This window comes from Parasteatoda tepidariorum, chromosome 8 (assembly GCF_043381705.1).
Source record: "Parasteatoda tepidariorum isolate YZ-2023 chromosome 8, CAS_Ptep_4.0, whole genome shotgun sequence".
NCBI lineage: Eukaryota > Metazoa > Arthropoda > Arachnida > Araneae > Theridiidae > Parasteatoda > Parasteatoda tepidariorum.
In genome coordinates this window covers 91,355,499-91,372,190 of record NC_092211.1, presented here as the reverse complement: position 1 = coordinate 91,372,190, position 16,692 = coordinate 91,355,499, and the positions used below count along the sequence as shown (strand labels likewise).

The 16,692-nt window shown below is 32.1% G+C and overlaps 1 protein-coding gene across 2 annotated transcripts in view; it reads right to left on the bottom strand.

Annotated features, from left to right (window-relative positions):
- Nucleotides 1–5,546: 5,546 nt before the first annotated feature.
- LOC107446557 (uncharacterized) overlaps nt 5,547–16,692 on the bottom strand; it is a 44,053-nt gene continuing 32,907 nt past the window's right edge. For both annotated transcript variants that reach the window (XM_016061233.3, XM_016061234.3), the window contains exon 10: nt 5,547–5,754. In XM_016061233.3, the coding sequence (XP_015916719.1) occupies nt 5,599–5,754 (156 nt within the window). In that variant the 3' untranslated portion in view covers nt 5,547–5,598. The remainder of the gene's footprint in view (nt 5,755–16,692) is intronic.

Genomic DNA, 16,692 nt, shown 5'->3' with positions numbered 1-16,692 from the left:
TTTCACAAGTATCAATTGCAAGAAAACTTTTAATCTTAACTTATAATGCCTGTAATTCGTATTTTGCATATTTTTTAGAAGAACAGAAAAAGAAAAGAAAAAATCGAAAATATTGAACGAAGGAGTAGCGAGAAAAAAAGAAGGGATTAACAGTCTTGAAAAAAAAAAGGCTCAAGTTTTTAATGGATGAGTCGCATTAACATTAAGAGATGCAGTCGCAAGGGCGGATCCAGAAATTTTTCCTGGGGGGGGGGCGTAGACTCAGAATCCCCTCCCCCCACAGTTAATTTTTTTCATACTTTTTTTTTTTAAATACTTTTTTGAAGAAAAAAAAATCTGGGGTTTTTAATGCTAGTCTTCTCATTTATTTTTTTCATAATGAACAATACATAAGTAATTCAAGTATTCAAAATCGTTAAATAATAAATGTAATGCGTATTAGAAACTATGGCAAATCTGTCAATGATTTTTTCAACATCCAAATCAATTTCTCAATGAATGTTTAATAATGCGAGTCCATTTAATCGTTCTTGGTTTTGAGTTGCTCTAAGCCAAGTTTTGAGGCATCTAGATTTTAGTTACGAGTTTCACAAGTTTCCCATCTTCACCTTTATACAAACTTTGGTTAAACCTGTTGGAGCTCTTCAACATTATTAAAAGTTAGAATGAAACTATGACGAATTTCGTTTTAATCTTTGATTATGATTCTTGAAACAGTGAAGAACATAATTAGATGGAGAGAAAAAAATCGATTATTCCGACCTACCTAGATGTATATGCCCCCTTAAATAATTTTTAAAATATTTTATTTCTTTTGTAAACTATTAAAAAGTTTTTCTTTTTTTCAAATTTTGGGGGGCCAAACTGGATCCGCCACTGTGCAGTCGTCAGTAGACTCTTTACTTAAAGAAGGAAATGAGCGTTTAAAAGATACCATTAAAAAGAAAATGATAATGTTCAAATAAGAATTGCTCATGGATTATTGGAAGCTGCTGAAATATTACTAGTAACAGAGAGAGAACATGAAATTGAATTGGTTAAAATTAATAAACTTGTTCATAAAAGGAAAACAAATTTAATGAAGTTCTATACTAAAAGCACCAAGAAAATGTTAAAAAAATAATAATTTTCACATTTTATACAACCCTGTGTGTTTTTTTTCCACTTCATTTTCAATCATAAAATTCTTAATTTATTTATACCTATATAATAATTTTCCTTTCATATTATTGTTTAAAATTATTTAAGTACTTTTAAAATGCAGATTTTGTTTATTATGTGGTAAATTTTTATTTTTATAGTAAGGTTTAAAAAATTTATATATGAAAGTAAATGTCATTTCTACTTCATTTTTTTTATAATGCCTAAAATTTTTAGTCCCTAGCATTTTTTTTTTCAATTCAAGTATTGCTTCTTATATGATATCTGAGGCTTTATACCTCATAACGAATAAAACTAAAAATAGATATTTTTAAAATGTTTAAAAGTTTTCTACAGCAGTTCCTTCAGCATTCCTTTATCTCTCTATATGTTGTTGGCACAAATAAATGTACATTTTTATTAAATATGAGTATCTAACTGCATGTTATTTTAATTTTATACTATTACAGCACAAATAATTGTTAGAGGAGGATATGATGTTGGCAACTATTTTATATATCTTGGAGACTATTAATAGGAGACTTTTTTTTCATATATGATGCAACTATTTTTCTTGTTTTAATCCAGTGGCAGCCCTGGCACTGCTGACTGATTTTCTGTTAATATTTCTATTGTTGATATTCTATTTAATGTTTCTTTGTTCTAATTCTTTTTGTATTTCGAATGTTTTTTTATTTGTTGTTATTCCTATGGGTCTGGGCGGAGTGTTTTTACACTCCAGCATAAGATGTGCAGATCAAATGCTGCTACTAGAAATAAAAAAAACAAATAAAATAAGGTTTTTATAGTGGAAAGGTATAAGCAGTACTCCAATTATGAAACTTTCATTTTTAACAATAGAATGTATGTTGAAAATAAAAATATACTTATTACTAGAGCCCGGATTTTGATGACCTAAAAAATCTCAACTAATGCCCTTAAAAAGTGCAAAAAATGCCCTTAAAAATCCAAAAATTGCGCAAAAAATATCTTAAATAAAGTAAAAATATTGAATTAAAAAAATGCTTTGCTCTTTAAAATTATTATGAGTCATTTAAAAAATATAAAGCAATGCAATACTTGTTCTGCGTTCATTAAAGTTTGAAAAATTTGTTTTATATCCTAAAATAACAAAAAAAGGAAAATATATTGACACCAAAATATTTTTATTTTGTATAGAAACTTTAATGGATATAACAACTTCCATCTCATAATATTACTAAATATCAGAATTACATTGGATTATTAAATGCTTTTTGATAATTTGAAATGTAAACGAGCGTCTCTTGCCTGAAAGTAAATTTTCATTCCTGCAGAAGCTTCTTTCAACGTCTACTGAGGTTACAGGTGCGTACTTGAAAAAGACAGTCTCACTTACTGATAATTCTTCTTCAATTTGAAAAGATTTTGCTTCACCTGTTAATATTCTATAGATTTTCTTCATTGTTTGGAAGTCAGTGTAATAATGAAAACTGATAAAAAATAAGAAAAATTGGAAAAAATTAACAAAAAACTTTAAAAAAATGCATTAAAATGCAAAATACGCCCCAAAATTTAAAGAAAAATGCCCTATAAATCTAAAAAAAATGCTCTAAAAGACAAAAAATGCAAATGTCATCAAAATCCGGGCCTTACTTATTACATATTTGAATTGCCATTTTTGATAGACTTTTTCTTTTTGCTAACAGATCTTAAATGAATAAATATTGTAGACTAGTCAATATCAAGGTTCTTGTCTTATGGAATTTTCCTTTTCTATGATAGTTCAGCATACAAATATATTTTCTTTACAAAATACAGGGCTTCTGTTTTATCTAGAGTTTTGAAATCACACAAATGCGGATCGTGATGAGGGAGTTTTCAATCATACGAATGCTGATCACGATGTGAAAACCATGACTTTTCATGAAAATTTTCGATCACGGTCGAAATCAATGAATTTCCATGACTTTGGAGGTAGGTGGATACCCTGAAAATAATACATACCACAAGTGTATTAAAACGATCAAACTTTATCTCACATCCATTTATACTATTAGATTTTTCTAAACCAACACACTGACTAAGCTTTCTGTTATAAAAATGCGTGCTAACACATCTTCTATTAAGGTATTTATTGACTATATTAAATTATTTTCTATAGAGTATTAATTAATTTATTTCTCGTAAAACTGAAAATTTATGAAAAATTAATACATGTTCTAATACCTCCAGGAGAAAAGTTTTCATTAAATATGTTGGCCTTTGCTGATGACATTGACATTATTGCAAGAACACCCATAGCACTAAGACAGGCTTATATTTCTTTAGAGAAAGCGGCTGTCAAGATGGGCCTCAGAATAAACGAAAATAAAACTAAATTTTGCCCTGTACTGAAACAAGCTTCAATAACAACCACTTAGAAATTGAAGAATATAATTTTGAGGTTGTTGACAATTTCGTTTACTTGAGTTCTGTAATCAACAACAGGAACAATACTACAATGGAAATGTTGGAACTTCTGAAGTTCTAATAATGCCTCTCAACTGACATTCAATGTTTATTCGCTTCGCTACTTAAAACAAAAATTCTATAGAATTGGCGAAATAAGAATTCTTTCCTGCTATGTAAAAAGTACACTTTAAATGCAGCCCACTTTTTTGAGTGTGTGTATAATTCTGTTATTAAATATACATTAATTAACACTTACAAACCAGAGAGATCCCAACAATATTTATAAAGAAATCGTTTAAGAACAATTGTGATGTGTCTTATATGTTTGTTAAAACTGTTTCAGCAGGGTGCCTAGCCAAATCTTTCAACAAACCTTTTAAAGACTATATACATTACCAAAATGCAAAATAATTTTCAAAGATAAAATAGCTAGTTTTTGACAAAGAACTCTTTACTTGATTACATTAGCCATTAAAGAGATTTTTCAATTCGATTTCAGAGGGTGAAGCTTGAAATCGAGAATATCTTGCAAAATGCAGCAGAGTTGCGAGTGCAATAATTTCACTGCACCCAGCTCACTATGCGCACATGCGGAAGTATTTCATCAAATGTGAAAAATGATTGGCACTTTCATACACTAAGGACCCACAGTACACCGAAATGGATTGTGAAAAAGTTGACAAAGCACGCTTTTGCAAGATACGCGTAGCGAAAATTGGCATGATAAAGAAGAAAAAAAAACTCATTTTCGAAGCAGTTTAATTCCCCATGAAAAAAATATCTTTAAGGGCTTTTAAAAAACGAAATAAAGCTATTTTTAAAAACGCTACGCACCATAAGTCATAGAGATTGAACTAATTTTAAATTAATTTTATAAAATTAAAAAGCAAATGAAAACCCATACAGTTTGCTGCCTTGTTACACCTGTCCGTTATATAATTAGAAAACAAAATATGGAAAACAAGTTGACATATTCCACACAAAAAAAAAAAATTCATAACTTACTAATTACCAGTCAAACTGAGAGCAGTTGGTATTAATATGCAAATTAAGCTTTATCGTTAATTAAAATAACTTTGTTAAGATTATTTACTAAGATCAAAATTTTTAGACTAAGAATAGTGTATTTTGCTGCATTCTTTCTCTTAATTGGTAAAAAATAGATTAAATAAATGTTTTAATAACTTGTTCATCCATACTAGTCCCACATGATAAAAGTTTAGAGAGGACAAAAAACAAACTAAAAAAAAAAAAACTATTTGTTGAAAAAATAATAAAATTATATTATTAATTTATTACATCAATATGAGCTTAAATATATTTGATTTCATTTCCACTGTGACCCCAAATTCCCCCTCATTACATTTGACAACAGAAAAATTTAATGAATTAAGTTTTTTTCTTTTTAATATAATCAAAGAGTACTAAAATTCAGAAACTACTAATCAGATAGAACGGAAATCAAAAAGGAAAAAAAAAAAAAAAAGAAGAGGAGGAATTCCATGGAAGAGTGGTACGTTTTAAGTACTAGTACTAAGTTCTTCATTTTATTTTATAACCGTTGTTGAACAGCCGACCTAATTTTTTTTAATTTACAACTATTAATGTTCAACTCCATAGCATTGTAATTTTGAACCCAATCCAGAAGACAAGGGAACTCCTGGTTCAATTATTGAGAGAAATTTGCTTTTGTGGAGGACTTTTAGATAGAGCTAACCCTAATTTGCATTAGATGGAGAGGAAAAACACGAGAACCTTCCATGGTTAACCTGACTGCAAGGGGACATGATCTGCCTACCACTGAGGATTATTTCACGTCAGCACTGTGGTGAGTGGCCAGCATGAATCAACCAGCCATTGCCAGGATTCAAATCCAGTTCAACTTATAACACTCCATCCCCTGAGCCGTCACGGATCAGCCAGCACATTGTCACATTTATCAAACAGCACTAATAATTTAGATACAACTGAAATTGGCATGAATAAATTATATTTTATTTACAGGTCAGGATGAGCATAACAATGTCATGTTTCCATCTCATTCTCAGAATCACTACAGCTTGCCCAGTCATTCTCTTCATCATCTTCTTCATCCAAAGGAACAATAGATTTTAATTCATCTAAGAGTTCATGAATGTGGGCAACATAATCAACATCTTCCATCCCAGTTTTAATGCTCACCTACAAAATATCAATCATTTATTTACTTTTTTTAGATTACTGTTGAAAGAATGATAAGATAAAAAAGATCAGATTTGCGATGAAGTCGGCACAAATAAAGGACACATTTAAATGCACGATTCGAGTGGCGTATAAATACATATTAAAAATATCAGGACTTTCAAAACCAAGTAGAAATACATAGTGTCGAAAAACTGTAGCTTCGATTTACGATAAAATTGACACAAATAAAGAACTTCAAAAGTGATTACTGTTTGCACTATTCTAGAGTTGCGAGTCGCTTGAGTATTTTTTAATAAAGATCAGGATTTTAAGAAACTTGTAGAAATTCGACAATAATCTCCGAAAACGGGATTGAAAAGCCACTTGGATTTACTATGAAATGGAGACAAATTAAGAGCTTCAAAGGTGATTATAAATTCGAAATTCACGCATCATAATTTGTTTGTATTAAAATATTGGGATTTTTAAAACTTAGAAACTCATAGTGACAATCACCAGAAAAGTGATCGATTGAAAAACTACATTAAGAGTTGGTGCGTCAAATACTTAAATGCGTATTTCAAAATTTTCAATTTCATTTTTAAATTCCAGAAGTTTTTTTTTTAAATAAATGTCCAGGTGCTATCACGTGCCTCCCATCCAGAGCTAGAGGACCGTTAAGTTTTTCACTCCGCAAGTTGATGCCCCCCCCCTCCTGAGCCACAAGAATTGCGCGTTTTTTTATTTATACCACTGATCACAATCATCCCAAATAAGGAATCAAAATCAGATTAAATAAATTGGCGAAAAGATATTCTTTAAATTGTCTTTAAGTTTTACTAGACAAATAAAGTAGGGCCCAGCTCTTGATTCCACATATGCTGCGATTCTCCTTGATACTGACATAAGATTTTAATGACATTCTTTCCCCCCCCCCCACTTAAATATGAATTTTTTCATTTTTTTTGTTATTTCAGGAAGAGCATAAGTCAATATTTTCCAGAACATAAGTTAAAATATTTGCAGGCAGAGGTGGTGTAGAAAAGAAATGTAGTCCCATTAAAACTAAACACATTATTAGGAATTTATCGGCTATAGGGAAAATGAAACCAAGTTCACAAATACACAGGAACAATGCCGAATTCTGTTAAACACAGGTCTCCTACAGGTAATAGGCATAGGTGCATCAAATACAACACTATCGCAATCACTAAGAATAACAATACGTTACAAATACGATTATAATATGGCAATCATTATTGTTAATTGTAATTCTTGAATAAGGTAATATGGCAAAAATTATTATCAGCTACAATTCTCAAATGTGATAATATGGTGTCAGACTACGAATTTCAAGGAACAAGGTTGAAGTAAGAAGAACAGGAAAAATTAAAAGGACTACATTGATAAAGGAGGGGATGTTTTAGATTTTTAAGCTCTGAAAAAAAGGATGTTTTCTTTCTCTTTTAGTTTATTTTGAACATTTAAAAAAAAAATTAAAGATAAATTAACATATTAATGTGTATTTACTAAATTCTGAGAATTCAATATATTAGAGTAAAAATCATATGTATGTCTAATTTAAAGGGCAAAAATAACTACCGGCAGATTAACTATAACAAATGGATTATTGAAAAATTCTTTGCCACTTTTTTTTGTTGAAAATACACTGCGCACTTTATTATTTTTTTTTAAAAAATAAATATGGAATTAGTATTATGAATATTTTATACCATTCTAAAAATAAATTTTTCTTCTTGTATGTTTCTTAAAATTTTCTTCATTTTAAAAAAGAATCTTGTAAGGTTTACCATGTTTTGAGAAATGTTTCAAACGAAATGCCTTACATTATTATTAATAATTTTTTTCAATTGATTAAAATTTCAAGTTTCGAAAAAGTGGCTACCGTTAAAAATGCTACAACTGGCCACTAGCAAAATTAAGCTTTAAAATTATTTTCAATTGAATTGTTTTGCAAAACTTAATTGATATTTAAATAAAAAAAATAAATAACCTAAATATATCTAAAAAACATTTAACATATATATCTATATACAGCATAGGACCCCAAATCAGGCATTCACAGGACAGATGAAAATCCGTATTTCGCATTTCGGAATTTTCCGAATTGCGGATCTCTTTCGGAAATTCCAATATGGCGCCCGTATATTATAATAATTCAACTATACTGTTAATTTCAGAAAAACCAATAAATTTAGTTAAGTTTTGATCGTAGATTATGATGGGGTGAATTTAGAAATGTCCCATCGTAAGAAATTTTATTAATTAAAATAATAATCTATATAATAGACATAATATATATATTTTAAATACTCACTATTTCGATGTAGTAGCTGGAAATTTAACGATTAATAATGTAAATTTAAAAGGACAAAAGAAATAAATACTTGTTTTTTAAATGCCATTATTTTTTTATTACTGGATTTAAACATATCGCCAACTTTTAATAGTTTTAAATGTTTAAGCTGTTCCTTCAACAAAATTTCTTGAATTTTATACACAGATAAAATGTCATGTTACTTAAAGAATGACTTCTGCTCCATTCCTTTTATCAATTCCTTGGTTAACTCCATACAACGTTCAATTTAAATTTTTTTCGTTTCCTCAATATTTTCTTCTTCAGAATCTTCATCGCTATTTTCTTTGTCTAAAGCGACATTAATGATTTCTTCCTCTGTCAATTGCAGTCTTCAATCACGTTTTTGTCAAGAACATTTTCTATTTTGCTTGAAGTGACGTAATCTAAAAGTTCTTGAATCATTTCATTTTCGGGAGAAATCCAAAATCCGTCAAATTCTTGTACTTCGCTTTCGCCCTCGATGAAAATGGAAGAGGGCCACGAACGATGTCACACATTGATAAGGGTTTCTTGCTTGACATGCATTTGCAATGCTCCATAAAGCATCTTTTAGGTTGAAACTTTTTTAAAAAGTTTGGATGGTGCCGCAGGAACAGCAGTCGTTAAGGTAGTTTCGGATGAAATCCCTTTTATAGAAACATTTTAATGAATTCAAAATACCTTGGTCCATGGGTTGTATTAAAGATGTGCAGCTCGGGAGTAAAAATATGACTCATACGTTATCCTTTTCAAGCACCTCAGCATTTGGATGAACTGAACAATCGTCCAACACGAGCAATATTTTGGAATCATCTGGTGAACCTACAGATTTGATTTCAGTGAGAAAGTGATCGCTAAAAGAGTTCGTAAAAATATCCTGGCATGCTTATTGCTCTTATAAATAACGGAAATATCTTTGTATTTTTTAGGGCTCTAGGGTTAGCACTTTTACCCACAACTAGTAATTTACACTTATGTGTCACATTGCTACATCCAAGAACAGTAATTCTTTCTTTAAAATATTTCACCAAAGAAGGGGCACTTTCTTCTGGTGCAACATACGTTTTTCTAGAGATGTATTTCCAAAACAACCCAAGGGCGAGGGGAGTTCCTGTGCAACTAAGGCACGCACCTCCGATCGAGAGAAAAAATGGAAAAAATAAAAGTAGCTGGGACTGTTAATCGAGGAAATTAAGGTGAGAATTACAATATAAAATAATTGGGGAGAAGTCTAACTGGTACAGATTTTGGATTTTAAAATCGCGTGAACATGAATCGTGAGGTTGGATTTTAAAATCGCGTGAATATGAATCGCGATTGTGTATTTTAAAATCCCGTGAATACGAATCCCGCTGTTGGGTTTTAAAAGCACGAAAATATAAACACGACATTGGATTTAAAAATTGCATGAATATGAATCATGATATTGGATTTTAAAATCGCGTAAATAGGAATCGCGATTTTAGATATTAAAATCGCGTGAATATGAATCACGATATTGGATTTAAAAATTGCATGAATATGAATTGTTGGGTTTCAAAGACACGATATTGGATTTTAAAATCGCGTGAATATGAATCACGATATTGGATTTTAAAATCGTGTGAATATGAATCGCGATTCTGGATTTTAAAATCGCGTGAATATGAATCGTGCTGTTGGATTTTAAAAACTCGAAAATACAAATTGCGATATTGAATTTTTAAATCACGTAAATAAAAATCACGATGCATAACTTTTAGATCACGTGAATACGAATCGCAATGAGTAATATTTAAATAGCTTACAAATACGAAAAACGATATCTGATATTACAACTGTCTGATAACGAATCGTAATATTGGATTTAAAAATGCGTGAATACGAATCGCGACGTTGGATTTTAAACTGCAGAATACAAATCGCGATAGTGGGTTTCTAAATTGAGCGAATAGGAATTGCTAGTACGATTTTTTAATTGCGTAAAAAAATACCAACTCGTAAGTTTTAAATCAGTTAAATACGAAAATCGATGATTGATATTTAAATCGCTTGATTAAGAATCGCGATGTTAGCAGATTCCGGCGCATTTCCTAATATTTAAAATTCCGAAAATAAACAAAAAAAAAAAAAAAAAATAAAAAAAAANTCGGCGGTCGAAACGAAACGCTTAGACTCCTTTCCACTCTATAGCGGAAGTCGCGGTAATCCGACTATCGTTCGGGCGGCCTGTGTTTCTCTAATTGGACTTCCCAAAAATTTTAGTTTTTGGAACATGTTCGGAAATTTTAAAAATTGGGAGAAAAAAGTCTTTCATTCCTGATATTTATTAAATTCTTTTTTATTGAGAAAACAAAAGAGGGAGGTTACAAAGTTGAGGGGTACATTAAATAAAAACAGTAATGTGGGAGTCACTGGTTAACAAAATAAGTGACGAGAAATACGTTATAATATAGAGATATAATACAAACAAAAGTACAATAGTAAAATAAGAACAGTACAAGAGATAATAAAAGTGCATATTACAATATAATTTGTGTTATTATAACTATAAAAAGAGTGGAAAATGTAATAAACGATTATAATATGGCAATCATTATTGTTAATTGTAATTCTTGAATAAGGTAATATGGCAAAAATTATTATCAGCTACAATTCTCAAATGTGATAATATGGTGTCAGACTACGAATTTCAAGGAACAAGGTTGAAGTAAGAAGAACAGGAAAAATTAAAAGGACTACATTGATAAAGGAGGGGATGTTTTAGATTTTTAAGCTCTGAAAAAAAGGATGTTTTCTTTCTCTTTTAGTTTATTTTGAACATTTAAAAAAAAAATTAAAGATAAATTAACATATTAATGTGTATTTACTAAATTCTGAGAATTCAATATATTAGAGTAAAAATCATATGTATGTCTAATTTAAAGGGCAAAAATAACTACCGGCAGATTAACTATAACAAATGGATTATTGAAAAATTCTTTGCCACTTTTTTTTGTTGAAAATACACTGNAGGATAGGTAATTAGTAGGAGATGAAGGAGCTAATGGCAGTTCTTTAGTAAAAAGATTATTTAAATTTTCATTAAAAGCTGGATCGAATTGCTTGGTTATTGTTGGGAACGATGATAAGTTTTGATCAGGAGTGATAATAAAAGGGTAAGAGTCGTTAACTATACAAAAGTTGCTCAGAATAAAAGAGTAATTTGTATCAAGAATAGACTCACCCATTTTGCGAAGAATGGTGTTTGTCTTGGTTGTGAGATTATTATAGCTCTCCATGAAGAAGGATTTCTCCTCTTTTGTAGTGCACTTTTGAATCTAGTGTTTTATACTTCTTTATGCAAGCACAAAGTTCGTAAACAAAGTCTTTAGGCACTGGTATTGGAAAGTTCTTGATAATTTTGTATGTTTTAGCATTGTCCACATTAGTTTGTAATCCGTGAGCTAATACGTGTTCGAAAATATCGTAAAATGTAAGAAATCCTAATGAGTCTTTATATTGCGGGTATGGGGGCCCGTCGTTGAACGGGAGAAAAAGTATTTTCCCCTCTTCTTCAATTGGTAAGGGGAGCACAGATACATCTAGTAAGTTTTGGGATGCCGTGGGGGGGGCAAAGATGGCAGGTGTGCCCTCGATCGTCTCTCCTTCTCTGCAGTGAAGTCTTTTGTGTAAATTCTCCATCCTTTGTTGCTCAAAGGCGTTTGAATTGGGGGGTGATGATGAAGTACTCATCCTATTGTATTGGGATGATGTAACCCCTTGTATTTGTTGATCTTGATTGAGAAAGGATGGGTGCTTGTTTACATCTGGCAGTGATGAGGAGGGTGAATAGTAGTCAGGCCGTTGTTCGCAATTAACGAAGTGGGAGTTTTCTCCTTGATTATCATACACATCCATAAGCACAGGTGGTGATGAGTTTCTTGATGAGCTATTGCTACCATGAATACTGTTCAAATTTTCATAATTGGAAGCACGAATCGTCTGTGGTGAGTGCCGCGTATTTCCCAGCATTATTTTTCCGCTGGGGGGAAAAGCAAAACCGAAACTATCGTCGAACGGAGAGAGGAAAAGGAACGTCTGCTCTCTTTCGTGGTTTAGCTGGGAATCTTGACTCACCCATTTGACGAAGAATGTTGTTTGTCTTTATTGTGAGTATATTATGATTGTCCATTGTGAAAGCTTTTTCCTCTTTCGTGTTGCACTTTAGCATAAAAGTTTGTAATGCTTTGAAGTTTTTGATACACGCACAAAGTTCGTGGGCATATTCCTTGGGAACTGGTAAAGGTAAGTTTTTAATTTGGTTGAAGGTTTTTGCAGTGTCCACATTTGGTTGTATACCATGTGATATAACATGTTCATAAATGTCATAATAGGTGAGGAATCCGGTTGTGTCTTTATATTGCGGGTATGGGGGCCCGTCATTGAAAGGGAGGAAAAGAAGTTTCTCCTCTTCTTCGATTGGTAAGGGGAGCACAGGTGTCTCAAGTAAATGTTGAGATGGTCCCTCAATAGTCTTGGTAGGAGTGAAGTCAGGGGGGCTGAATACCGCAGGTGGAAACTCGCCTTCTCTGCATAGAATTCTATTGTGTAATTTCGCCATCCTTTGTAGTTCGTAGGCGTTTGTTTTGGATGGGGATGGAGAGGTACTCATCCTATTGTGTTGGGATGGTGATGTATTCCCTTGTGTTTGTTGATCAGGGTAAAGGGATGCGTGTTTGTTTACATCAGTAGAGGATGCGGAGAGTGGATAATGGTTCGGCCTTTGCTCGTAGTTACTGTGACGGGGGCTTTCACCTTGATTTTCGTATAAGTCCATTATCAAAGACGATGATGATGAGTTTATAGAAGATCTATCACAATCTTGTGCATTGTTTTGATAGTTTGTAGAATTACTCGGCTGCGCGGAGCGCCGCATGTTTCCCCGCTGAGGGAGAAAAATGAATCCAAAACTAACGTCGATCGGAGAGAGGGAAAGGGACGTCTGCTCTCTTCCGTGGTTTAGTTGGGAATCTCCTACCCAAAGTGAAGCATCATCGAGTGCGGACACTTTTGGGTGACCCTCGAAAGACGAGAATAGTATGAGTTGTTAAAAAGTGGAGCGGATGTTTGATTTAGATAAAAATATAATCAATGAAATAGAAAAAGGAGAAAAATTGAGTAAGTAGATACAGTAGTAATTCCAAAAAATAAATAATATTGTCTTGGGTAATAATAATGAGAGAGAAATACACATTGTAATATATAGTAATTGCAATAAGAATACATTGTATTTGTAGAGATGTATAAATGATAAGAATAAAAATTTATAGTTACAATAGTAATAATGATAAAACAATTAAAAGAATAACACTTATCAAAATAATAATAATAGAGTCACGAGTAAAATTAGTGAGGATTGTAAATAATCATAGTATGCACAAAGTTTGCGTATATAATAAGGAGTAAAAAATATACATATAAAAGGGGAAGTAATTACATAATATAATACAATTTATAGATAATATAATAATATGAGGAAAATAATAATAATAATATAGTGTAAGACCATGATTTGGTTGTGTTAAAATCATTGTTTACAAAATTAATTAGGAGCAACAGAAGTGGTTGAGAAAAAGAAGTTCTTTGTTGGGATCGAACCATGGAACACAGGGTTGGTAGTCGAGCGTCTTATCCACTACACCACGACTGATTGTGATTTGTAGATTTGTAGACTGATTGTGATTTGTGATTTGTTGATTGTTGATAGAAATAAAATACATTAAAAAAAAGTAGGTAAATTACAATATAATATTTCATGGATATGTATATAATTTTATATATGAATTTTCCTAGGGTAACAGGAGCAAAATATGCATAAGAAATGGATGAAACTTAATGTACTAAATATTTGGAGGGGGAGGAAAGGGAAAATAACAGAGGAGCAAGAATTCGCTGTGATCTAGTACACATACGACAAGGATAAAAAACGAAAGTTTCTCCCCTGGTCGTCAGAATGAGAAAAGGTGAAGTCAGTACATAAGCGATCATGAGCTGAAGAACAAAATTTCTCCCCTGGCGGCAGCCCCAGAGAGGAGATTGGGGCAGCGAATATCTTCACCCTGGGGGGAGCCAGGGGGAGAGAAAGAGGAGTGAGTGTTGTGGGAGGGTGAAGGGAAAGTATTTTGGCTTAGTAACAAGTTGAAAAACCGAACTCTCTCCTCTTGGGATAGGAGTAGTTGACCTTGAGTCTTACTCTTTGTGCATGTTCCAGCATCTTATCGATGATGTAAGGATGGAATCTAGTATCGGGTGGGGTTTGTTATGGAATGTGTTATAGTAAGGTAGAAACAAATACAGCTATTTTTGCTGTGAGAAAAAGAAAGGCCCGTAAGGGGTCCGTCTAGCAAGAGATTGAAAAAAGTAGAGCAGACTCTCATAAAATAGGATCAGAAGATATTAAAGAATACATAACAAAAATAAGTTTAAGGATAAAACATACATATATAAATAATAAATAATTATTAGCACCATAGTATCATTGGGGTAAATGATAAAATAAAAGGAGAGTTATATTTCATATATTCAACTGAATATAATTGAGAGTTCAGTAGATGAGTTAGGGAAATAAAAAAAATTGATTTGAAATTAGTAATATAATGTTGTTAACGGATCATGGAGAATGGGAATATAATAAAATTATGTAACAATATGGATAAGAAAATGTTAGTATAACATTGGTATAGGTAGTTAAAAGGAAACAATTGTCGCAATACAATCGTTAGGGAGTATTGCATAGTAGTAGAAAGAGTCATTTGTTGCGGATAATGCTAGTCCATGATTATCTTCAATGGGGGTAAAAAATAAAAAGTGAGATATAAGAAGAAATGTATGAAGCAGCAATTTATATACAAAACTATGCGAACCCATTTGGGATCAAAGCAGTGAGCAACGGGGAGTGAGTCTTAAGTATTATCCACTACACCATATGTGCTCAAAGGGAGATTTGAGATTTAACAAAAAGTAGTGAATAGATGATAACAAACAGAAAAAAGATAAACTCACTATAATTATTTTGCGAGATCAGAATCTAATCCTTAGGATTAGGTAAATGGTATTGTAATGAAATAAATGAATGGATCACTAGCATTAATAATGGATGGGTAATTGATATAAATAAGAATTAAAATATAATGAAGTCACCGGTGTTATGGTACAGGAAAAATATTGGATAAATGGGTAGTACTTTATAAACGTAAGTATCCGTATCAATCTGGGCAATCTGTAAATGATAGAGAAAGATTATGGGGGTTTATTTCTTAGGATAAATCTGGGTCTCTGTTTATTGGAGGGGTCATCAGGATCATAATCAGGTTGTTGATTAATGAGGGGATTTGGGTTTAATGGAATTTTATTAAAAAATTTAATTGCAAGATTTTCAAAGTGTTCTGCAATAGGAGAAATATTTCGTTTGTCTTTAATTTGTTGGGTCCTGAAATAAATGGGAGCCCTGGATATCATACGAATCAGTACATTTTCTGAGGATTGAATGTTATTTATGTATCTAGAGGCTGCATACGGGGGATGCGTAAGAGAATAGTGTTGAGGACGATTAGTTTATTTTGGATTGATAGATTAGATCGTATAGAAATAAGTGGGTAGATGATGGCTTGAGAAATTTTTTAATAGTATTAGTAATATGTGATTGCCAGGTTAGTCTTTTGTCAAGGGTAACACCCAGATAGTTAACAGTTGGTGACCAAGGAATAGTATTATTGAATGGGGTAAGTGAGCTGGGTATTTTACGTTTCAAGCTACAGATAATCATTTATCTGTGTTTATTAGGATTTTCCAATCATTTAACCAGTTTTCTAATGTGGGTAAAAAGGTTTGAATTTGAGAAATGGCCGAGTGGTTGTCTTGGCCAGTGGCCATAAGAGCTGTATCATCAGCGAAAATGTAATTTTGGATATAATTTGATGTGGGAATATCCTGTAAGTAAATAAGGAAAAGGAGAGGACCTAGAATAGATCCTCGGGGGACCCCACTAAGAATAGGTCGGGGTTCAGGTAATATTTTATTAACTTTTGTGCAAAAGAATCTATTTAAAAGATAATTGTTTTAGAATAAAGATAAGTGTATGCGGGAAGTTAAGTTTAATTAGTTTATATAAAAGACCATGGATCCAGACTTTATGGAAGGCTTTAGCAACATAGAGAAAGAGTGCGGCTGTGGATTGTTTATTTTGGATGGAGCCGGTAATAGTTTCAACAGCTTGGAGGAGTTGGTGGGTAGTAGAGTGGAGGGGACGAAAGTCGAATTGTTCGTTGCTTACAATTTTGTTAGAGTCTGAAAAAAGTAGAAGATGCTTTTTGAGGGTATATTCAAAGAGTTTTGAGAAAACCGAAAGTAGGCTAATGGGGCGGAAGAACCCCCACCTTTGAAGAGCGACAGCTGTTTTCCAGATGGGGGGGGGGGAGTGCTTGTAGAGCTTGTTGAAAATGTTAGTGAAGATAAAAATAATTTTAAGAGGGAGGTTTTTGAGTATATCGTTGGTAATGTTGTCATGACCAGGGGATTTGTTCCTCTTTAGTTGCTTAATGTACGTAATAATTTCATCTGGTAGGACAGGATTGAGA